Source organism: Phocoena sinus, chromosome 3 (assembly GCF_008692025.1).
Source record: "Phocoena sinus isolate mPhoSin1 chromosome 3, mPhoSin1.pri, whole genome shotgun sequence".
NCBI lineage: Eukaryota > Metazoa > Chordata > Mammalia > Artiodactyla > Phocoenidae > Phocoena > Phocoena sinus.
Genome location: NC_045765.1, coordinates 27,829,677 through 27,855,056, shown reverse-complemented (window position 1 = coordinate 27,855,056; position 25,380 = coordinate 27,829,677). Strand labels below are relative to the sequence as shown.

Below are 25,380 nucleotides of genomic sequence, written 5' to 3'. Positions count from 1 at the left end.
TGATATAGGGAAACGGCCACATCTCTACTGAAGCTCCTACTTGAGGTCCGCATCCCCCAAACCAGGGGACAATCAAATGGTGAGATGGGATTGTTTTAGGCTGACACAGCCCCACCTCCCACCCAGATAATTTTACTTCACTCTAGTTGGAGTCGCCCTTAGATCTGAGGTGCCTAAACCCATACACCGCCCCATCTGAATGCAGCACCCTGGGCTCACCTCCCCGTCTTGGGAGCCATTCCAGGTCTGACACTGCACTCTCCTGAGGATTGTGACGTAGCCTTTCATCTGGGCAGGCTGCCCACTACACATAGTACCCCCCGAACTGAAAGCATTTGGGCCCATTTCTCTCCAGGGGAGACTCACATTCGCTTCAGTTTCTTGTATTGGGTGAAGGCTCCGGCAGGGATGGATTTGATGGAGTTCTGTTCCAGACGTCTGAGAAACAGAGCAGAAAAGAGTCGATTAACCATCCACCCATCAACACATGGTTGCCGGGGGCCTTGAGGACAGGACGGTCTCTCCCATCACGTGGCATACATTCTTAGAGGAGGGAGACTTGGTAAACACCGTCCGAAAGCCAGAGACTGGGGTTCTGGTGTGTGGGGCAGCCAGCTCAGGGTCTGATACCCCTGGGAGAAAGCTAGAAAAGATGTCTTCTCCTTGAGCATGTTTGGTTCTCGTTTACGTTAAGTTGTCTTTGGGAGGTAGCTGTCATCTTCAGAAAATGCCGTAGGAAGTAACCAGAATGCTGAAAAAGTCAAAGGGATAAAGAGAAGGAAGAGTAAAGACAGATGGACAGATAGCAATGCCCACCTGTTCTGGAAGCATGTCACCATTCAGTGAAAACCTCCACCATCCTGCTGCTGGGGTGCAGTACAGGCAGAGACTGCATTTCTGGGCTTTTCCTTTTTTTTAATGGAGGTATAATTGACATATACCTTTAGTTTCAGGTGTACAACCTAACGATTCAGTATTTGTTTCTGGGTTTTTCAATCGGCTGTTCTAATATGATGAAGAAATAGCCTTCAAGTCTCTAGGGTCCCAGCCTGACATTCATCAAACTGGCTCCCTGATATCCTGAGGGCCCCAGGGGCCCCGAATGGATCACTCCCCGGGGTTGCTGCTACAATCTGTAGCTTTATGGCCTTACGGACTTTGCTGAATTGCTCTCTCTCCTATTACTCTGGAAAGAACAAGAGATGCTGCAGGCCCAGGGCCCAGGGCTTCCTTGGAAGAGAAGCAGCATGGGGAGTGAGGAAGCCTTTTCATTCTTCATTCTTTCATCTATCAAATGACTTCCCGTCGCCAAGAACAGGTGTGGTGGGAAACAGGCATGAGCGGAAGGCGGGGTCCTCCATTAGAGGTGATGAATGGTGGCCTGGTCCACATCTCCCGTCTCTCCGAGGTGTGGATCTTTTCATCACCTCCTCATTTGGCATGGATGATCCCCAAACCCTCTGCTGGGAAGACACAAAAAAGTGTGTGTGTATGGTGTGTGTGTGTGTGCAAGGGGAGGGCTGAGGGGAGCACAAGGCAGACATGGGAGGAACTGGCTCCCTTGGAGGCTCCATCTAGAGGATGCACACTTCTGGCTGGGATGAACCCATTCATCTTGAAGAGTAATCCCTGCTGCAGAAGAGGGGAGACAGTTGTATTAATTTGTGCCTCTGCAATCTCATCTTCATTGGGGGAAAGAGAGTATTTGTTACTGGAACCACTAATGGAGCAGTTTGCCAGCAATTTTCCCATTTCAAACAACATCTCAGCTGCTAATGTGGAATGGTTTGTCAGGCCTACCCATAACACAGACAAATCACTCTCCAGGCCGAAGGAAGGGGGTGAGGGGGGTGGAGAAAGAGGAAGGGTGGGTGAGAGGAGAGAGGGAGCATCAGGACAGATCATTCTTGGCTGCCAGATGAATCGAGTCTACAAATGAGGCTGCCTATTAAGAGAGCCTCTTTGGGGCCGGAGGGGCCGGGGAGTGTGCTCTGTCGAGCACGTGGGCATAGGCTGGCTGGACAGCGGCCTGCTTGGCCTGTGGTGAGCCAAAAAAGCACGCCACAAGGTCGCAGAGGCTGCGGGCTCCTGGATATAGCCACCCACAGAGGCAGCAGACCCGGGGAAGGCTGCCTTGACTGAGAAGTTCCAAGGACATTCTCATTTTCCAGCTGAGCAGAGTTCAGGGATTTCTCAGCCAAGGCAGCAGCTCTGTGAACCTCTGGGGCTGCCAGTCGGGTGGCAAATGCTCTCCAGGAATCCTGGGGTTCACCTGCCATTTTGGCAGGGGGATTGCGGCTGGAGGATGCCTCTGGAGAGAGCCACTGTCTGTAACGATGGCAATCCCCTCAGTTTCTGCACTGCTCCCAGCTGCAGGCCAAGAGCCCAAGCTAGTCAGGTCAGCTGGCTGACCGTGCAGTTCATAATGCATAACGTCCACTTTAGCAATGGGTGCAAGAGCTACGGGAAGGATGAAACAGTGAGTAGGATGTGATACCTATCCCCAAGGAGTTTAATAATCTGGTGATAGAGACCAGCCCAAGACGGTCCATCACAGAGCCAGATTTTGTTGCTAACATAACAAGAAGAGTTGTCCTTTATGGAATCGAGTTGGTTTAGGTCTATTATCTCTGTGAATCCTTACACTTCTGAGGCAAGCTGTGTTGGCCCTACTTTGTGGACGAGGAAAATAAAACCTACATGGATCAAAGAGCCTATCTGAAGTGCCAGAGCTAATAAGTGGCGGAACTGGCATCTTTCTCTTTGTCCATTGGATGCACTGCCTTCTCTATTTTTTGAAAACAGAGAAAGTGAAGTCCATATACTAAAATAGCTTTCCCAAAGTCCCAGAAAAGTTTAAGGGGTGAAGACCCCGGTACTCATTCTGAGACATCATGCAGTCTCTGCAGAAGTAGGTATGTTGTAAAAAGGCTGTAGGAGTTGAGGGAAGATGGAATATAGATGCATGTGTGTGTATACACACACACACACACACACACACACACACACACACACACACACATATATAACAATATATGTATAAAATATGCAAATAGAGTGCAAAGGTGTGGCTTTGAACAAAGAACAAAGAATTCCCATCTTAGCCTGTTAACCCTGGCAGGGACGTTGCTGTGTATCCTGTACGCTCTACCCTTGCACACTCTGGGGATGGTCTTTATTTCTGCAGTCTCTCTGCCTCTTATGCTGCTGTGGGTACCCGCTGGACATGCAACACCCTTACAGGGTGCCAAGGCCAGGACATGATGTGGGTTAGCCTTGCCCCAGGGGGCATTAGAGCTTGTCAGTGTACTTCAGATGTAAAGTTAAGGCAAGGGTGAGGATAATAACAGTAAGAGCTACTATGTATCAGCTTGTACTTGTAAGTCAGGCATCAGACTAAGAGCTTTGCACCGTACATCTAACTTAGTATTGACACCTCTCTGAGGCAGACCCTGTTTGTTATCACTACTCCCACTTTAAACATGAGAACACCGAGGCTCAGAGATGTTAAGTAAGTCACTTGTCCATATTCACAAAGCCAGGAAGAGCTATAGCCGGGACTCAAACTCAAGTTCATCCAATTGGAAAGCCTGCAGTCTCAGTCACTGAGCTTCGCTGAATACCGTTTGCTGTGGAGGCACCTCTATTCCTTTAGTCATTGCCCACTTATCCTCAAGAAAACTGCCCCTCGGTCAAGGAAGGAAGTCTGGGGTGTGTGTGCACACGCACGTGTGTGGGCATACACACAGGCTCTACACAGCAGCAGCCTCTGGTGGGTTTTACATGGCTTGGAACAAGCATGCAAAGATCCATACTCCCAGTGACAAGAATTCAGTGTGAAGGACAAAAAGCAGCTTTAGCATCAGCAAAAACTGTCACATTTAGGGATGTGTCTGAAGCCAGCGGCTGTCTTTGGTCTCTCTTAACTGGCACATGTGTCTTTCTTTGGCAAACATTCTTCAGGCTGCAAACTGATTTAATAGAACTAGCATAAAAACAAACATACAATTCAAACGTCTTCCGGCACTGGCAGAAACAATGCGAACATCTGATGGGGGTTTCAGCCATTTGCGTTCTGTATTGATTTGCCCTAGTTCTTCAGTGCTTCCTTAATGATCTGTCATTCGCAAACACGCGACTGAACACAATATATTTCTAGCAATACATAAGTCAACGTGATGCCAGAGGGACTGGCAGGGGCATAGCTAGTGCAGGGCCATGGCAGCAAGTCACCTGATAAAGAGTTTCTGGAGCTGGATTCGAATATTGGTTGCAATAATGGTGGACATCTACCATTTATTGAGGGCTTTCTATATATCAGACACCGTGCTCTTCACACACTGGCTCATTTTATTCCTTCAACAATACTACAAAGCAAGTAGTATCACTAATACAATAACAACAGAGCTGAGGCATGTGGGCATATGTGACATGAGTCATGCCTAACCAGCTTTGCAGAGCACCTGGCATTGCCTACAGAAAACAGAGGTGCAGACACAGAGCCAGATTTGCTCTTCTTATTATATGCATATTCTCAGATGCCTCCAGCAGAGAAATCTTTGTCATCAACTTAGAAAAAAATGAGAACTTGAGACTAAAGCATTCTATCATGTCACATATGTGACATGTGCACAAGCTTTTTCCTTTCAGATTCCACTTAGGAGCTTTCAAACGTTGTGCTAACTTTCTATGCAATTAGGTTATATTATTTAATCTTCATGGAGAATCTCTAGTAGGGACGATGAGCCCCATTTTGCAAAGATGGGAACTAAGTGAAACATGAGATGTTAAGAAAGGTACCCAAAGAGGCAGAACCGGGATCCAAACCCAGGACTATCTACCACAAGGCTCTGTTCTTAATTATTCTGCTACCTGATCAGCTTCACCTTTATCCCACCTGCCCCCAACCCACCCCATCCCCCCTCCTTCCACATGGCAGCCCCCCAGAAACCTCACGTCCTCAGAAGAAGATGTGGTATGTATATACAATGGAATATTACTCAGCCATAAAAAAAGAACAAAATAATGCTATTTGCAGCAATGTGGCTGCAGCTAGAGATTATCACACTAAGTGAAATAAGTCAGGAAGAGAAGGACAAATACCATATGATATCACTTACATGAGAAATCTAAAATATGGCACACGTGAACCTATCCACAGGTCAGAAACAGACTCACAGACATACAGAACGGACTTGTGGCTGCCAAGGGAGAGGTGGGGGAGGGAGAGGGATGGACTGGGAATTTGGGGTCGGTAAATGCAAACTATTACATTTAGAATGGATAAAAAACAAGGTCCTACTGTATAGCACAGGGAACGATATTCAATATCCTGGGATAAACCATAATGGAAAAGAATATAAAAAAAAGAATGTATATGTGTGTAAAACTGAGTCACTTTGCTGTACAGCAGAAATTAACACAATATTGTAAGTCAACTATACTTCAATTTTTTAAAAAAAGGAAAAGAATCCCGGATGTTGATGATTTCCAGAGCCCTCCAGCCCTTTTGCTCTGCTGGCTGCTTTTTTTTTAAACTTTTCTCTCTTTTTAAAAATGTCCCTGGTGACCAGTATGACGGGGGCATATTTGCTTTGTTTAGCAGATAAACCATTGTTTATCTCCTCACCCCAGATAAACAATGGGGTTGAAGTGAGGCTAGGTGGAAAATGGGGCTACCTTTTCCCCTAGATGCTTCTGATTTATGATTTGACGTTTAAGTCCATCCACAACCTTTCTCTGGCAACTAAATTTACCTGTTCTAGCCAAGGGCATGAGACTCGGGATGACACTATGTGGAGGTATAGAGCAAAAATGGAAGAAGATGGGACAGAGATGAAGATGAGGTTCTAGGTACAGATGGCCCCTCTCGAGTCCTGAGGCCAGGAGGGTGGAATGAAGACCACAGAACAGAAGAACGTGTGGGCCTCTGGCTCTTCCCAGAATCTATCCCTGCTAGAGGCTGGAGCGGGTTCAGAGAAACGACACGGAGCAGCAAGAACAGTGCTGTTGGTGGGAGCTCAGTTTTGAGGAAAATCTGCAGTGAACTGTCTCACTGTGGGTTCTCTGGAAGAAAGCTGTTTTTAGAGGAATTGGCTCTGCTATTCAGGGAGACCAGTGCACACTTCTCGGAGCTGCTTTGGCTTTGAAAAAAATCTAAAAGAGTCTGCCAGATTGCTTTGCATGAGAGATAGACCTTCCTTCCCCTGAATGTTGGGGAGTGTAGAACCCCTCCCAAGGTTCAAGAGCATCACTGCCAGCTAAGGATTGCACATATAGGGAACAGAGAACCAGATGTGGTGCAAACCGACGCTAAAGAGAAGGAGAAATCTGGGTTATATAGGTGGCTATGGACATGAGGTGGAATTCTTGATGGTAAAAAGAGAAGTCATGTTCAGATGTCTTTAGGATGATAAATCAGACACTTCCTGTGCATCTTGGGGTGCATACTACAGTTTCTACTCTCTGCTCCCTCTTTCTCATCTTTCAACCTCCCCCACCTGCTGGTCTTCTCTCATTGATAAGAGGATGAACTTTAACTGCTCAAAAGACTTTTAGGAGGGGCTTCCCTGGTGGCGCAGTGGTTGAGAGTTCGCCTGCCGATGCAGGGGACACGGGTTCGTGCCCCTGTCCGGGAAGATCCCACATGCTGCGGAGCGGCTAGGCCCGTGAGCCATGGCCACTGAGCCTGCGCGTCCGGAGCCTGTGCTCCGCAACGGGAGAGGCCACAATAGTGAGATGCCCGCGTACTGAAAAAAAAAAAAAGACTTTTAGGCCAACACACAGATCCCCAGGCACGAGCTTCATTGCCTTAAGGAACAAACAGGTTTCCTCTGCAAAGGTCTCTCTTACACGTCACCTCTCCCAGTATATAACCAGAGAATCTTGCCTCATCTGCTTTAATGCCTCAGCTTTATTTTATCACAGAGGAGAATGAGGCAAACACAGCAAGAGAAGTTCTAGGCAATCTGTCTGGCGGGTCGTGTGTGCCCGGTCAGCAGGGGCAGCCTTATTTCCATGTCTGCATACATTTGCATGAACATGAGCTATTGCCAGGCTCAATTCACAATGCAAGTGTCTAGCCTAATTCTTGAACCTGTTCTCTCAACCATAATCTTCAAAGAACTGACGGAGCTTTATGGAGGGATCTTACGCAGGTAGCTTCAGCTCCCGTGATGTGGTTTCCAACCTTTCTCACCATGCCTTATATAAAAGTGGTGGTAGTAGTAGCCGCAGTTGTAGTAAAATAATACCAGTCGCTGCTAACGTAGTATATCCTATGTGCCAGACCCAATACTAAGCAGCTGATAGCACATATTCATTTCACTTTCACACAAACCATTGAGACGGTACCACTAGCCTCTGAATTTCTCAGTTGAGTAAACCAAGACTCAGAAACGTTATTTGCCAATGGCTGAAAGGCAGGGCAGAGCTAAAATGTGGGTCTGCCTGAATTCACGGTCTACACTCTTAAGACCGTGCTTGTTGTTTGTGGCTGCTTATTTTTAGAAGTACTCTAGCTAGGTTGGCCGTTCCCAGACTTCTAGATTTCATAGGCTAGGTGGTTACAGACCTCTTATTTTGTCAATTAAGGCAATCTCTGTATGTCTATTATACATAACATTTATATATAGACTTATATTTATAATTATATAATAATAATTACACATATGATTAAACACATATTTATATTACACACACATACTCATCCTTCAGTGGCCATCATTTTATAAAACGAAGAGTATTTTTAACAACAATGATAACAGAGTAAGGAAGTCTAGAAATTTAAAGGATACTTCTTGAAATGGAATATTTTTGCTCAATGCAAAAATATCACATTGTTCTTGTTATTCTTTTTTTTTTTTTTTTTTTTTTTTTAGGTACACGGGCCTCTCACTGCTGTGGCCTCTCCCGTTGCGGAGCACAGGCTCCGGACGCGCAGGCTCAGTGGCCATGGCCCACGGTCCCAGCCGCTCCGCAGCATGTGGGATCCTCCCGGACCAGGGCACGAACCCGTGTCCCCTGCATCGGCAGGCGAACTCTCAACCCCTGCGCAACCAGGGAAGCCCTGTTCTTGTTTTTCTTACTTGACCTCATTTAAGGAAAAACTCAGTAATAATCAGACAGCCTTTCAGAAATAACTAGTCTAGCTTGTCAACGTTCCTTTTAAAATTCAATGTCCAGGTGTGAGCCCAATGGCCCAGGTATGGTCTGGCCTCCATGGGTCGCATCTCCAGTGGGGACGTCTGTAATTTCTCTCCCCCAGACACCTGAGCTGTGTGCCCGTGAGGCCCAGGCTGGAGGTATAGGGATGTAGAGTGGGAGAGGCGGGTGGGCAGGCCCGAGCTCCCGAATCAGGGCAGGCGTGGGGACGGCTGTGGTCTGAGACCTGGTCAGCGGAAGGTCTGTGGTTGCCAAAGAGAAAAGATAAAAACTGGCAGATGGAAGGGGAAAGGAACAAGGCGGGGCAGAGAAAGAAAGGAAGGTGCTATGGGAATCTGAAATGAGATGAATGTTGGCAGGAATTCTGTCTTGACACCCTTGTTGGGAGGCCCAGAGTCCTACCCTGGCATGGATAGAGGGGATGGCTCTTGTAATGAGGAGCACAGGGTTAAATGGGTAGAGAAAGAGACTGGGCTGGGGAGGAAGGTGGGAAGACTGTGGGTGCAGAGAGGGAAAGAAGGGGGGCGTGGATCAAGGGAGGGAGAAAAAGAGATGGGGGAACGGTACAGAAAAGGCAGAGAGGAGGGACAGGTGTAGGGTGAAATGGGGGACGAAGGGCAGGGGGTGGGGACGGGTGGGACAGGTGTGAGGTCTAAGTGAAGTCCCAGGAAGGAAGGGCTCTCCAAGGCTAGAGCAAGGGACCACAAGGAGTGAAGGCGAGTCACAGTAAAGCGCAAATGGAATTCACTGTTGGTTTTTGCTAAAAGAAGACTGACGGCTGAGTGAAGGTGGAGGAAGGTACAGAAGGTGTGGATTTCAGGGCCAAAAGAACACAAGTGGCTGACTAGCTGCTGCCTGTGGGAAGGGTGTGGAGGCATGGGTTGTGTCCACTGGGGCTGGGGAAGAACGTTTGAAAGGGAATCAGAGAAAAGCTGACAAAGCAACTGAAGAAAGAAGAAACAAAGGCTCCCCTGTTGTAAGTTATATGTTTCTTCTCATCTCAATCAGGGTGAAACCAAAGTCATTAAAATGATCCGGCCCCTCATTACCCCTCTGACCTCATTCCCTGACACTCTTCCTTGTGCTTCCTCTGACCTCATTCCCTGACACTCTTCTTTGTGTTTCCTCCACTCCAGCCACACTGGCCTTCTGGTATACCAGGCACAGTCCTACCTCAGGGCCTTTGTGCATGCTGTCCCCTCTATTTGCAATACTCTCCTCCAGATATCCACTTGCTTTTTCTCTCACTCACTTCTTTATTTTTCTCCACCGAACCTACCATCTTCTAACATAATAATTTAATTCACTTTGTTCTGTTTATTGTTTGTTGCACTGTTCTCTCAACTAGAATGCAAGCACCATAAAGGCAGAAATTTGGTCTGTTTTGTTCACTGCTGCTCCCTAAGCACAGAACAATGATTGGACCACAGTGGGCTCACAATAGATGTTTGTTGACTGAATGCATGAATGAATGAAAGGGTCAAATGGGTCATCTATTGGAATGCATTGGGAACAGAAGGGCATGCATAAGAGGAGAAAGAGGAAGGGGGGAGGGGAAAAGGGAGGAGGAGGAAGGAGAGGAGGGGGAGGGGGAGGGAGAGTAGGGAGAGGAGATGATGCAGCAGAGAGGTGAGGGAAATGTATACAATATCTTTTATTTGGAGGGATTTTATCTAACGATGTTTCTGGTTGGGGGGGTTCCATCTAATCACGTGTTTAATAAAGCCATCTAGAGATGAAGGTAGAAATGAAAACAGTTATTGTCATGTAAAGAGTGACCTTCGGGTCAATGTTCACTGACCCTCTACTCAATCCAGAATGAGACACTGGCCATTTTCTAACATATGAGAGAAGAGTGGACAAGATTAAGCTACGGGGACACACAAATTTTACTGGAGTTTTGGATACCTGTGCACACACATAGACACACACAATCTTGTCTCATTACCTAAAGGCCTCATCTAGACGACAAAAATCTGATTTGAAGTGATTAAGAGCTCCGTCTCTTGCTCAGTAGTAGTAGCTGTGAAATCAGTTCATTATTTGTATACTTTCTTCCTCCACCACCATTTTATAGAAGGCTTGCCCTTCTGTCAAGGGCTATACTAAGTGCTTTACATGTGGTATTTCATTTAGTTTTCACAATGACCCGTTCAGTAATACTATAATTATCACATTACTATAAATGAGAATACTAGAGACGAGGGAGAGCAATTGTTTTGCCCATAATCACAAACAGCTAGTACATGGTAGAGCCAGGATATAATCCCGGGGTGACTCTAGGGCAGGGACTGGCCAACCTTTACTGCAAAGGGCCAGACAGAAGATATATTAGGCTTGGTGGGCTGTAAGTTCCTTTGTCACAACTATTCAGTAATACCCTACAAGAACAGCCATAGGCAATACATAAATGAATGGGTGTGGCTGTGTTCCAATAAAACTTTATTTACAAAAATAGGTGGTGGACATACTTGGCCCATGGGCTGTTATTTGCTGACTGTGCTCTAGAATCTATGCTCTTGACCCCTGAGCTATCATACCTGGGAAAGCCTGGAAAGAGAGCAAAGAGATTGCTGAGTGCTTTCAACAGTCAGCTCTAACAGCCCAGCATGCCGCCAGCCTGTGGGGGACTGGCTGAGACCAAGAGGCGAACTCGCCAGGGACAGAGGGCGGCAGACAGGCACTTACATTTCAACGATGCCCTCTGGCAAGTTGGCGGGGATCTCCATCAAGCCCTTCCCTCGACAGTCCACGATGTTATTACTGCAAGTGCAGGCTGAAGGGCAGGAGATGGAGTTGGCATTGCAGGATGGAGGCTCTGAGTGCGGGCCTGTGGGATCACAACACAATGGTCAATTCATGTCAGTGTCAGCAGCCGCCTGGGCTTCTGTGTCTCTTAACCAGCTTCCCAAGGAGGCAGCATTACCTGACCAGCTACCTGAAAAATCATCACCAGCTAATATCGGCCCTCAGCTGGGAGACACAGCTGCCGCTGGCTAAACATTCAGCCAAGAGGAGAGAGTCTACCCTTGACCTGACCATTTCTAGATTGTTCCACTTGCTCTGTCATCCCCTCATCCTTAGTCTTTCAGAGACAGAGTTGCTCTCAGAATCAATCACACATGAAAATATGCCACTGGTATGCAAAGAGCATACACTGGGACTACTTTTTCAGGGAGTCCAATGTCTGAATGACATTCCAGGGTTTTGGGCTTTTATCTGGGGCTTGGGTACTACATGTAGACACACCTTCATTTCTTTCTCAAGTGGCTGGAAATCACTATCAAAACCAAGTGGGAAGAGAAAAGGTGACAGAATTTCCTCACTTGGGGCACTGATGTTGCCCAAGTGTCAACAGAGCCATCAACAGTGACATCCAAGGCCTTTTCTAACAGCTTTTATGTCCAAAGAACATGCAAATAAAACTTATCTCATTAGAAAAAAAGTGAATAAGTTATTACATATTTTGGAATCTTAGTTTTTTTTTGTTTGTTTGCTTGTTTTTGTTTTTTTTGCAGTACGTGGGCCTCTCACTGCTGTGGCCTCTCCCGTTGCGGAGCCCAGGCTCCAGACGCGCAGGCTCAGCGGCCATGGCTCACGGGCCCAGCCGCTCCATGGCATGTGGGATCTTCCCGGACCGGGGCACGAACCCGTGTCCCCTGCATCGGCAGGCGGACTCTCAACCACTGTGCCACCAGGGAAGCCCGGAGTCTTAGTTTTGTTTGAGGTGAGAACCCATATGAATTTATCACAAAGTGGTAAAAAACCCAAGAAAATGGCAAGGAAGGAGCTTATTTAGAAAGCCGAATGAAGATAAACATAGCAAACTAACTCAAGATTCAAAGAGTCATAAGAATCTTAATCCCTTTCTCTGGTGGTCACACCAAATTGCTAACAGAAGTAAATTCAAACATTTTAAAGACACTGTATAACAGCTATGACTGTTTCTTCAAAGTAAGGTAAGAATCGCAAACCTGTGGTTAGTCTTTCAACTGTGGACACTGTGGTCCAAAAGGTAAACTCAACCCAATGGCCTTCTCAGGACCTTATCCCATTCCTGGGGATCCAGCTAGCAGGGATGATTTCAATGTCTTTCCAGATCCACCTCCCTGAGCAAAGGGCCATGGGCTGAGACCAAACTCAGACTAACTCTGCAAACATCCTCACTGCTCAGACATGGACCGTCTGGCTGGGGACTCTTGGAGAGAGATTAAATGTGAAGCATGGAAAATATCTGTAGGCAAAGATGATTTTGGTTTGGCCCCTGGAGAGGCTGAGGCTGGGAAGCCAGAGCGAGTCTAGCTACAGTGGTAGAATCAGAGGACTGACTGGGCCTGGGGCAAGTCCTTGTTTGGACAGTGAGTGAGCCTTAAAGCAGAGGCTCCCCTCTCCACGTTCAACAGTCCCTATACTTGGGGGTGGTCCTTCTGCAAGACTCAAATCGATGCCTATGGCTTAATTTGGAACATTTACTTTGCCAGAAAGTGCAACCCAGTGACCAAAGATTCTTACTTCCCTTGGCCTCACTTTCACACACACACACACACACACACACACACACACACACACACACACACACAATTTAAAAACATCCTCTTAAGTGGAACATTCGAGCAAATATTCTTGTCTAGGGTACAAGGACTTCAAACTCTCCAGTGTCACACTAGTGGATCTAACAGAGACCATGGAAAATGCCAGAGAGATGACAACTTACATTAAAATTCCCAAGTGGAACATTCTCTGAGAGAGAGGTGATGCTGGCTTTGTTCCAAACTGGGCAAGTTTTTACATTTCTGAGAAAATGACAACCCCAGAGAGCCAGCCTGTAAGAACCTCAGATCAGGAATGAGACTGTTGTGGCCAAGAGTGTGGGCTCTGGAGTCCCACTGGCTCAATTTGAACCCTGGTTCTATCCTATCATCCTTATGTCCCTGTGCCTCAGTTTTCCCTACCTGTAAAATGGGGAAAACGACAATACTTACTTCATAGCATGGCTTTATTGCTAAGGCAAAGGAAATTAATGCATGTAAAATATCAATATTTAGAAGGGGCATTGGCAAAGAGTTAGCGCTTAGTTGTGTTATTTGTTATTGTTTTTGTTGCTATTATTATTATCATTATTTTTTGGCTGCACCATGTGGAACACAGAACTTCCCAGACCAGGGATTGAACCCTCCTCGCCCCCTGTGGTGGAAGCATGGAGCCTTAACCACTGGACCACCAGGGAAGTCCTGTTGTTGTTATTATTAATAATGGGTATGGCTCTGCCACGAATTGTCTACAAGACCTCAGGCAAGTCACAGTACCCCTGCCCCCGAGTTTTACTGCTGCCATCTTGGTGAAGTTTGGACTGTGTGACTTCTGAAGTCCTTTCTGGGTCTAGAGATCGACTGCTGTTCTTCAGAAAAATGGAAGCAGAAGGATCAGAAGGCACCTACAAGCTTTCCCTCCTCTGCTGCATCTCTTTGCAGGTGGCAAAGAGGATCTACAGTGGGCAGGGCTCGCGTCCCCTCACTTGCATCCTCTCAAGGAGGCTGGGAGCGCCAGGACTGCAGGCGTCAGGGCTTTTGAAGTGTAGATGGTGCTCCCCAAAGAAAACTGCCACGCCTGGCCCTGAACATCAAGGGGCTCCGGTGCCACATCCCGCACCTTACTGGAGGGGAAGCATCAGGGGCTCCATGGAGCCCTGAGCCTGAGCGCTTGTCTTTCCATCCACCGAGGCACAGGGTATCAGAAGGCCATCCCTCTTTTGATCTGTCAAAATATTACTTAATGGGGTGTGTCAGAAAAGAGCGGAAGAAAGGCATTATGTTTTAGGGCTCACATGGGCAACAGAAAGTTCTGAAATGGAGTTTCTTCAAAGGTACCCCTTCTGACTTCTGTGCTGAAATGAATTCTGTTTCAACCAGACCCAGGCTGCAGCCTTGAGTCCCTCTGGGAACGAGCTGTGTCTTTCACAGGGTGGCTCTGATTTGGAAGAAAGGGTGTGCTACATTGCAAAGGATGTTGTCAAGGCCAAAGAGGATTTGAAAAGCTTCCTTAACCAGGTCACTAACGACACCTTTTATTACGCAGAGAGAAACAACAGTAATTATAGTCTCTGTCAGCATCCCGGGCTGGCAGCTCCCCAGCTAGGTATTCACACATGGCAAGGATGCTACTCTCTGGTTGAAACAAAACACTTCAGGTTTAAGCCGGGGTTGAAAGATGAGTTTGTTTTCCCTGGCTACATTCCCCCTTAATCAATGCTGGAGGAACCAAGCCTATTTCCCTCTGGGTCTCTGAGTCCTGTGTGGTGGGAGTCCTCCTTCCCCTTTGCTTTCTGTCTCTGGACAGAGTGAGACTAGCATATAAATTCTACAAGGTCAGTGACCTTTTCTGTCTTATTCACTATTATATTCTCAGTGCCTAAAAGAGGGCCTGGCACAAAACACTCAATAAACACACCTTGGGTGAGTGAGAGGATGAATACATGAATGAAATTGCCCCAGAAGCCTTAGAGACATGGGGACTGAATGCCACCAAGCTACGGAGGTGAACGATTCTTCTGGAAGGACCGTGAGGGGAGGTGCCCTGAGTTCTGAGTGCCCTGGGCACTGGTCCATAGCATCAGCCTCAGAGTGGGGAAACGGAGTGGAAATGGGTAGACAGGACTCTCATGACTGAAGCTCAGGTCTTTCTATCACAGCAAAGGCCATCTGTCCAGTCCCCTGAGGCCCCCTCTGAGCCTAGCTCACCTGCACAGGTCAGGTGTCCTAGGTCCTCTGTCGACCTCTGTCAGCAAATCCATCCCTCCCAGCCTTTCCTGTCCACACACATTGAGGCTAAAGAGAGTGACGCAGGAGACAGTAGATTTCCGAGGGGGACAAAGCGAGGAAACACCTACCTTTCTACCCAGAAAATACTATGACTACAAGCTAGGAAGAAGAGAGGAACGCGAGCAGAGTTTTTATATTGGGGTAGAAGGAGTCTCTGCGTCTCCTTGATGGAAAGGGTCTCTCTAGGTGTGTGCCTACCTGCATGGACGTGTGTGTCCCTGTTGTATAATGCGTTCTCGGGGGGCTAGATATCCTCATGGTTCTCGAGGGAGCCTGCCGGCTGGTACCACTGCCTCTTCTCCCTGGCACAGCAAGGGCCTTAAATCAGAGCGCACTGATGAACCAGCAAGCAGACCCCCTGTCATGTACTTTCTAAGACGTTCTCTTATAAACTTAGGAGTGCATGTGGGCTTGTTCTTCCTTTCTTCATTTTAAAATAAGTGCCCAGGGGCTTCCCTGGTGGTGCAGTGGTTGAGAGTTCGCCTGCCGATGCAGGGGACACGGGTTCGTGCCCTGGTCCGGGAAGATCCCACATGCCATGGAGCGGCTGGGCCCGTGAGCCATGGCCGCTGAGCCTGCGCGTCCAGAGCCTGTGCTCCGCAACGGGAGAGGCCACAACAGTGAGAGGCCCACGTACCGCAAAAAAAATTAAATAAAATAAAATAAGCACCCAGGTTCTCTGCTCTCAGAACTCTTCCATTCCCAGTGCTAAAATGCTACTGCCCTGGGGTGGAAGGATGTCCTGATCAGAGTAGGGAGATGGGGATGTGGGCCGAGTACCTGTCTCTCTTCTGGGGGCCCATCTCACCTTTCCTTAATCACTGCAGCTCTGGAATTTCAATCTGGAGCCAAAGCCACCTCTGTGCCTAATAAGGAGGTAGCTGAGATGCCCAGCCTCCCTTCAGATGTCTCCTAAGACTCCCTGGACTGTGGCCTGATGTCTGGAGGGAGGGCAGAGCAGAGCTTGGGGGGAACGGAGGTGCTGGCCCTTCCCGCTCTTACTGGTCATCAAGGGAGCTGCTTCCCAGCCCAGGGGGCCGTCAACGAGCAAGAGGGCAGGAACGTGTTCCCAGCTAGACCTCTCACAGGGCAAGTGCCTGTGGTCACCAGCATGGACATTGTACCAATTATCCTCCCTCTGCTGACTGCACAATTCTCCCTCTGGGTCTGAGAAAGAAGAAAGATGGAGAGGTGACCGGGGATATGATGACTGCCCAGCTCTGACCCCATCTTTGTTCTTCTGCTCATTGGCAAATGGAAATGATCATCACCCTGAAAGCCAAAGGCTCTAACTTGTCTGCCCAGATGAGTGGGGCAGAGGTCACCGAGCTCCAGACCCAGAGAGGGCCATGGAGATGGTGGGGGAAACAGAAGCCCTGAGAGAGGAGTGTACCTGCCCGTGGACACAGTCGTGGCCAATCTAATAATGACCATCATTCTCATAATAGTAGCTAACGTTTATAGGATGTTTCTTATGCACTGCATTGCGTGCTTTGTATATATCACCTCACTTGATCCTCAAAAAACCCCTGTCGTAGATCCATTATTATTATTCCCATAATAGAAGGGCTCTTCTACCATCTCCTCTGCCAGAAAGACACCCACCATGCCTCTCTATTGCCATGAAGTGGAAAACCATCAAAGCCTTGGAATCTCAGGAAGCAGGAAAGGAGGCTCAGGGGTGAGACATGTATTGTGTCAGCTACCCTGGAGATGGCTGGACACTCTTGCATTAGAGCCGTTGTTTCTTTCTGTCTTTAAAGAGGACTTCACCCAGTAGAGTGTGGAGAGTTGGAAAATCAACTGGCCTCGTGAGCCCGTGGAAATAAATTAATTCCAGTATTCAAATTAAGCATCCCTGTTGGCCTCTGGTCTTTCAAAAGCCAACAACAGACTGCAACGACAATGGGACTTGAGCAATTATGATGAGAATATAAATGAACGTGATTTAAATACCAGAGGCATGATAATTTGGAGAATGGCTAAATAAACCTAATAATCTCATTCCTTCAATGTCCAATTATGGTGTTTTAATTAAAACCTCCTAAGGAAATGGGTGGCTAGTCATGGCTCACCTTAATTAACTTTATACCTAGTAACTAGTCTCAAATTAAAAAAAAAAAAAAGAAGTAGAAAGTTTCTTGTTTCCAAGGAGATACACCTATTTCATTTTTAATAATAACTGAGGAAGAGTTTGTTGAGAGGCTCTTAGGATCCAGCACTATTCTAGGTATTGGGGCACCGGAAAAAAATGTAAGACATGGCCCCTTATTACTAGAAGACAAGATTAATCTTCATGAAAATATATCTCACATTCAAAGGCAAAGGACAGATACATGTGAAATGGGTGGACAAACCAATGGGTTCAAAGATATTCAGAGGAAAGAGATAACTGACTCAAGAGGTCAAATATTTAGCTACTACCCTTGAGTTACAAATTGTAACTGGTAGAAACTTTCTCAGATTAAGGGATCAGAAAATTGACACACGGAAGACAAATCCTAGAGTTTAAACTCCAAAATAAGCCCTTTAGCTAAGGATGGAAAAAAAAAATTCAACTTGCAACTCACGTGAGCCTAATCATGGCCAAAGCAGAACCTTTTCTCCAATCTGCTGTATGAACTCATAAAGTCCACTGAGGGACCCTTCTAGTCCTAGGGCCCTAACTTCCTCTTAAAACAAGGAAAATTAACAGAGAAATCCTTTCAGCAAGAGCTAAAGGAAACCAAGCAGTCCTGTTGCATATCATAGAAAACTGTTAATAATAAATAAAATAAGAGTCTCCCACCCTTGTGAAAAATGCCCAGCTGTCTCCCGCGGAGAGGAAAATAAATGCCCTCGATTGAAGGGGACCGTTGACAGAGGGGATGAATTTTGCCAGAGTGCGCCACTAGCAATTTCTGGGTTAGCTGCGGTGATAAGGAACCAGTAGGCCGGACTTCTGGGGAGAAGAGGCTGGGCTCCAGACAGCCAGATTTAATTCAAAGGCAGATATCAGGGACTTGGGCAGGCAGGGCCCTCACAGGCTGAGAGAGATAAAGCTCTTTCCTGTCTCTGGAGTCATGCGTTGGGTGAATTTTTCAATACCGTGTAGGGGCGCAGGGAGGTTTTTCTAAGGCTGCCTCAACAGGGGCCACTGGTGATGAATACGCATAGGGATGGTTTAATTGCTGCCCCGTGTCTTTCTTTCTCCTGAGCAGACGACTTCTATTTTTAAAGAGATGTCCATGCTCCTCCTTTCTTGACTGAAGTCCTCCTCCTGCGGGTTATGGGAGGAATAGCTTGGATGAGGAGGGACCCTGGTGGTTTTGCAGCTTTAAACAAGGGCCATCAGGCCTGTCCCAAACCGCCTCATTCGGATGCCTCGCTGGGCTCTGCCGTGAGGCAGGGCCTGCACCCTCAGAAGTGGGCTGCATCTCATGGTAGGGAGGTTGGTCGGTACATGAAAATAGCCCATTTCTTTGACCTCCTGTGCGTGCACAGGCTGTCTTGCTCCACGCTGCTTCCCCTGGCATCCTTTTATCACAGCCTCACCACCTACCTTGAACAAATCATGAAAGACGTAGTACTTTGGGGAGAGGGTGCTCCTCCTGAACCCCGCTAATGAGGGCGGTTGTTCATTCGTTACAGATGTTCAATTCACCAGTTCTCCCCGCCATTGTACCTGACTTACTTTTCAGAACGTTGCCCTGCACAGCATCCTATTTTGATGCCTGGGAAAAGCATCTAAAAAATTCCCCCACGCATAGGGGCCCTAATATGTCCCTCCCCTAAATTCATACTACTAGTGAGAGGGTGGAGATTAACAGCATATTCATGTCTGCAGTCTGTGGATTAAATTCTCGTGTCCTTAAAAGACACCTGGCCTCGTATGAAGAAGTTACGGCCCATCACTAGCAATGGGCTTTGATTGCTATAAACAGGGGATATGATAAAGGTCCTAGTCACCTATGTAACTATTAACCCACCTGTGAGATCCAGCTTTTTCAGAGGAGGGAGACCTGGGGCAGTAACATTTCCAGGACCCAGGAGGATCAGCCTCCCGGCCCTGGGTTTTGAGTCCTGACTGCTGCTGGGTAAGCAATGTCTCGGCACTCCCTTGATGGGAAGGTGCTTTCGTGACGAAGCATCTTCGTGTTGGCATTCGTGTTGGTGCGCAGCTTTAAACTTTGTACCCACCCGTAATAATGTGTTTTAACCTCCTCCCTAATTAGTTTTTCTCCATAGCTTTTGGATGACTCCTGCACTCTATAATTATTTCTTTCACTGGCACTTATGCCGATATTGTACCCTTTTCCTAATAATTACTGTAATTACAGTCACTATATGTGAGTTGGGTGTCTGTGTGCTAAACGGTTTTATTATGTGTTTGATGGAAAGTGATTTCTATGTGGGCGTCTATAGCAAATTGTTGAGGTACTGCTCTGAAACATGTTAAAATGTTTTTGGGTATTAAATGACTTGATAAAGTTGTAACATGACAGGAGAAAGCATCAGAGCAGCCTTTAGAAGCCACCGGTTCCCAATTCCAGGACTGAGTTCCTGGATCTCAGGAATGCATCTTTGGGGAACTCCTCAACTGAATATTGTTTTTTTTTTTTTTTGAGGAAATCAAGAGATTAGCTTACTTCCTTGCCACCAGAAAAGGGAAGAATGGATGGGATTGGGCAATGTCATGAAATGAAAAGTAAAAACAAACAAGCAAACAACATTCAGGACCCAAGGCAAAGGCGACATCCTCTGGGAAACTTTTCTCAGGTAACTCAGCCACCTCCCATCCTGGAGAGATGAGCTGCCTTCAGTCATGTGCAAGCACAGCTCTGTTTTCAGTACTGCATGGGCATCTGTGCTTCTATTACAATTCGATTACCCACAGATCAAACTCTCGTGTTTGCTCAGCATTTTGTGGGCCCACTAAACTATAATAATTCAGCTCCACTCATTAGCTCTTACCAAGTGCTGTGTATTATGCTAAGTGCTTTATATGCATTATTTCACTTAATCCTCCCACCCATCCCTGGAGTTATGGACTACGATTTTTTCTATTTTGCAGACATGCAGTAACTTACCAAAGTCACACACCATTAAGGGACAGAGCTAAGATTTCCAGCCAAGCAGGCTGACCTCATAGCCTCTATTAGCCTGACTCTCAATTTCTAGGAGCAAATGGGCGATAGGAACGGGTTTGGCCAATGCTAAAGTACCTAATGGGCCCTGAGGCTTAACAGGAAGTGATTCATGAGTTCCTTGAGCATTTTCCTTTACCAGATGGCAAGAGCTTCTTTTCTGGAACACATGGAGGCACCTTAGAGTTCTTTAAGTGACTGGCGAATGCTGGGGCAACCTGCGAGGCTCCACACCGAGCTCTGGGGTGTGTGTTCAAGGCCAAGGTGATGTTAAGGAGAGCTCACAGGTGGGCGAGTCACAGGACAGGAGGGGAGGGGAGTGGTGGGGTCACCTCACCTGGGCACACGTACTCCTTCTTCTGCACGTCTGCCACGTTGAAGCCCCTCAGGTGCACAGGTGCCATGCAGAGAGTGAACTGGCCAATGGTCCGCCGCTGTCGCAGCCAATCCGAGAGCCAGGCCAGGTGACAGTCGCAGTACAGGTGGTTGGAGTGGAGGCGCCTGGGAGAGGGAGGGACAGAGGGAAGATGCCGTCACAGCAGGAAGTGGGGAGGGTGCCATTGTCTGCATGGAGTGGGCTGAACCTCCGTGCCCTTTGCCCAGTGTGACAGTCCTTGGGAGCCCGGGGGGAGCACACTGTCCTCTGCACCGCGGAATCACCACAGGAGCCTCAGCCCTGTTATTGCCAAGCCACCAATGACAGTCATCTTCTCGTGCCACCCACATCCAATGGAGGCCTCCAGGCTTCTGAGCAACCCCCATCTTTTAATAGTAATTCCACCCTTTTCTTTCCCACTCAGGAAAGCCTCAACACACAGAAGAGGGAGGGTGACATTATTACAGCGATGACCCTGATTCAGGTCAAACTTCCAAAAGCGTGACTCAGGTGTAGCTTTCCGTACTTTAGCTAGCCCTGGTTACAGATGCTTTACAACAGCTTCTTAATCTCCACGCTCCAGTCTGTGGTGAACTGTGGCAGAGATCTGCTGTTGTCTTTTCTCTCCTTCCTTCGTTTTCTCTCTAAGTGTCCCTTTAATGGACCCCCTGTGTGTCATGCTGGTAAGCCTAAAACCAATACCGCTGTGTGTACTAGCTAGGGTAAGCAGGGAACAGAGAGAAGGGTACTTTCTGAAGGATGCACCTTCTCTTCACCCTCCTATTTAAATAAGGTGTTTACAGACTCTTGTAATCCACAGCACTTTCTCCAGAGTGCCCTTCATAGCCTTCCCAAGTTCAAGTCCACCTGGTGTATTTGCTATTCTGACTGGTTCGGTGCCTCTGAAAAGGCTTTTTATCCATCTTCAGGACTCTTGTGCTTTCTCCCTCTAGTAGCTGTGGTTCCAGATCAGCTTCTCACCCTGGAGTGAGTAAGATTCCTGAGAGGGATCTTCAGGTTCCGCGTCTGAGGGGAGCCTCATCTGGTTAAGTTGAATTTCCTTTCCACTGTCTGGAGGGCAACCTAAGGATACCCAGGGGACCCTAAAGGTTCTTCCCCAGGGTTTCCGCATCAGGGGTTTCCAACTTCCACAGTCCCTACAAACTTAGATCATTAGCAGTGGCGGTAGGTGAGTTTTAGTCACGACAGCTTATCATATACTTGGCTTTCTGATGCAAATTTCAACTGCCCCATTCTGTACCTGCTCATCAGTCAGCAATATCTTGGGACTTTCAAGTACTCTGTGTCATGCCAGTTAATACTGAGTGGCAGACCGAAGCAGTGGCTCAGGCTACATCCATGTCTGAAATGGAGACAGCTGAAGGGCTCTTGACCACACTCCACTTAGTGTTAGGTCAACATTGCTAAACATTGGCCAAGTGTAGCTCATCTGCACTGCCTGCCAGCAGAGTCTCCCTGGCCCTGCACGGGTGCAAACCTCGGGCAGGCCAGGGCCACCAGGGACCTTGGCAGACTCAGGGTGGGGGTCCCAGATCCCATAACATCAGACTGACTAAACGAACCCATATCCCACCTAGAATGTCATTTTTTTCCGCTGAAAAATATTTGAAAAGATTTTTTACGATTTTGTTGAAACATGATTAATTTGGATGTTATAATTTTCTTTTTGTATTTCAGAGCCAATACTTAAAAGTCAAAGACAACTGCATATACCCCCGGGACCAAGATACAGCGCCTGTAATGGGCCCCAAGCAATGCTCGCCTCTGAACATCAAAGCTCAGGCCCCGATGCTGTGGAAACAAGCCTGGCTCCCTCTTAGTCTGGCACTCCAGGAAGAGGTACGACAGGTGGGAAGCGGGAGGGAAGGCAAAATCCTAACCTGGAGGGAAGGACCTCAGTTCTAAGAAGGAAGGCAAGACCTCTGTGTATTCAACAAAGATGACCACTTTGTGCCAAGCATGGAGGGGGGCCTGGTGTTGGACTTGGAGCTGGTTACTCTTTCCCAGAGAATATGAAGGGGAGGAGGGAATTCCTTTTCTGCATTGGGACTTTTTGGGAAATTGCAGCATGAGGGAAAATGATCTGTCTCCTGACCCATCAGTGAGCTGCGGAGAGACAGAGAGAGAGAGAGAGGGAGAGAGAGATGATTGCGCGGCCAGGAATACACCACCAGATATAAAGGCTGTCTAGGAAAAAAGTGACAGTGGGTCAGTTCTTAGTGACAAGGCAAAGCAGAGGTAGGCTGCAGTGGCATGCCCAGTTTGAGGTGCCAGAATTTTCTGTGTGCCTTTTAATGAGTTTGGCTTTTATTAGGAAAGGCAGTTACCCTCTTTGGCACTGAGGTATGGAAGCTAAGGAAACAAGGCGGATCAATGCAAACAAATTCCCATCAGTTCCAATCGGAGGTAAGAGACCAATGGAACAACAAAACTGAGGTTTAGGTAAGTCAGATCCTTACTGAGCTGATTAATTTCTGGGATAATCAAAATGTCAGCGGTTTCCCTTTTGGAAGTTTATATTAGGTTGGTTGTTCCTTAATCCCCACTGGCCAGCCCCAAGCTACCTCCTTTTTTTTTTTTTTCCTTTGCGAAGCACAGGCCCCGGACACGCAGGCTCAGCGGCCATGAGCTCACGGGCCCAGCCGCTCCGCGGCATGTGGGATCCTCCCGGACCGGGGCACGAACCCGTGTCTCCTGCATCGGCAGGCGGACTCGCAACCACTGCGCCACCAGGGAAGCCCAAGCTACCTCCTTTTTAAACCTTGCTACAGATGGCCCTTATCCCTTTGTCCATTTCTGTAGGAATTTCTCCTCTCGTAAGTACGACCATCGAAAAGAGGTGACCCAAACTGCTTTTGAATCCATGTGAAGGCTCTTGTCAAAAGCCCAGGACAGTGGACAGGCTCAGATCTCCCCCTCTTGGAATTTTACGCAGCAGAAGGGCTGGAGAGTCGAGCTGGGCAGAGTCTTTCAAGCTGCCTTTTACATCATGTTCCGTAGATCAAATTGAGCAATGTTACCCCAAATACGAATGTTAAAAGAAAAAGCATCTTGATGATCTTGAAACTTGAGCCCAGACACTGCCAGGGGTATTTCTAGTTTTCTTGAGTGAGAAGAGACATTATCTTAATTACTTTCAATAACTTCTGTGATGGCAATGACACAGGGAGGGTGGCCTCCAGTGGCCTTTCAGCCACGTGGAAGCTCCGGTCTCCCCTTCCTCAGCTCACCTGATGCTCTTCTGCTTTTGTTCCTACTGAACGGGACAAGCTCAGGTTCTGATGTCATAGTGCCAGAATCTGACATAGGCTCTGTGCTTTTCGACTTTGACCTTGGGCAGCAATCTAATCCTGGGCCTCAGTGTTATCATCTATAAAATGGGGATATTAATGGTGCCTCCTTGCTTGGGCCATTGTGAGGATTGAAATGATTCATGGAAAATGCCAAGCACAAGGCCTGGGACACCGTGAACTACCGAAGAAATGTTTGCCCTTATTATTTTTACTGTGAGGAGACTAGCTCCAGACTTCAGGCTCTCCCCAACCCAAGGCCCTGCCTGTACAAGGCTGTCATTTCTTAGCCACCAAAGCATCAAGGCGGCTGGGTGGTTCCTGTCAGTCGTTCTGTGGTCTTTTGCGGACAGAAACACCATATTTCACGTTGGCGAAACCGCTTTTACAGAAGGTAAGGTGAATGAGTACAAATGCCAATTTGTAAAAGGTGCCTTTTAGCCACAGATGCTAAATTAAATTTCCAGCAAATCCTTTTAGAGAGGGTCAGCATTCATTTTCTATAAAATGTGGCTTTCTGAATTCAATATAAAAGCTTTCCTTTAGAAATCCCATTTACGACTTCCTTCCTCTCTCCTCTTCCCCCCTTTCTCCACCACCAGCGCTCCCCCCTCACCACCGCACTTTAATTACAGTGAAGGGGGATTAGTCAGCTCAAGTCTCTGGGGAGTTCTCTACAGAGCCATCTCTGAAATTAAACTAAAGAGAAAATGGCAGCAGGCGGGGAGCAAAGAGAACAGACGAGACTGATGGATTGATCTGAACTCATCAGATGAGGGCTCGGGACCGCAGGGAAGTGTGACAGCAGAAACAAGGAGAAAAAACTCTCCTACCCTCTTCCCCCACCCTTACAACCACCCAACAAAGATCCAGGCCTCACCATCTTCCCTGCCTCCCGTGGACCCCTCCCTGCTCTCTTATTGATGCTTTTCAACTGAAAATAACAGGAGGGGAGGTAGAAATCACAAAGCAGCCGCCCACAGGAGCTGAACTGCTGGTTGCACAGGTGAGAGCCGTACTTCTTCTATTCAACGCACTCGCCTGGGGAGATGCGGGCCCAGCACCCTGAGGACCCAGTGATTTCTCCTGCAGGCCGCACCATGCAGCATGTAGGATGTGGGATCTTAGTTCCCCGACCTGGGATCGAACCCGTGCCCCCTGCATTGGGAGTGTGGAGTTTTAACCACTGGACTGCCTGGGAAGTCCCACCACCCTCTTTTAAAAGGAAAGGAAGAAGATAGATTTTCTTGGCTGAATTCTGCTACCCCACGAGGGATCAGAGGAAGAAATGGGCACAATGATGGAAGCTGAGCTTGGGTCCTCCTTCTATATAATAACTAGTATTTGTTGTGTGGACACCATGACCAGGCACTTTACATGTTAGTACATGTCATTTCCACCATAACTTTGAGGCAAGCACTTATGAATTCACTATCTATGAAGAACAGAGAGATGAAGCAACTTGCCCAGAGTGAGTGGCGGAGCTCGTATTTAACCTCAGGTCTGTCTGACTCCCAACTCTGTGTCCTTCTGAGGGTTCTCTGTATCATCTCCTCATCAATTGCTTCATTGATCTTTGCTTCATT

The 25,380-nt window shown here is 47.6% G+C and overlaps 1 protein-coding gene across 1 annotated transcript in view; it reads right to left on the bottom strand.

Annotated features, from left to right (window-relative positions):
* SLIT3 (slit guidance ligand 3) overlaps nucleotides 1-25,380 on the bottom strand; it is a 612,652-nt gene that overhangs the window by 122,679 nt on the left and 464,593 nt on the right. Inside the window, exons 8-10 of the mRNA XM_032625797.1 lie at nucleotides 20,445-20,608; nucleotides 10,852-10,993; nucleotides 367-438 (exon numbers count right to left, since the gene is read on the bottom strand). Coding sequence (XP_032481688.1) covers nucleotides 367-438; nucleotides 10,852-10,993; nucleotides 20,445-20,608 — 378 coding nt within the window. The remainder of the gene's footprint in view (nucleotides 1-366; nucleotides 439-10,851; nucleotides 10,994-20,444; nucleotides 20,609-25,380) is intronic.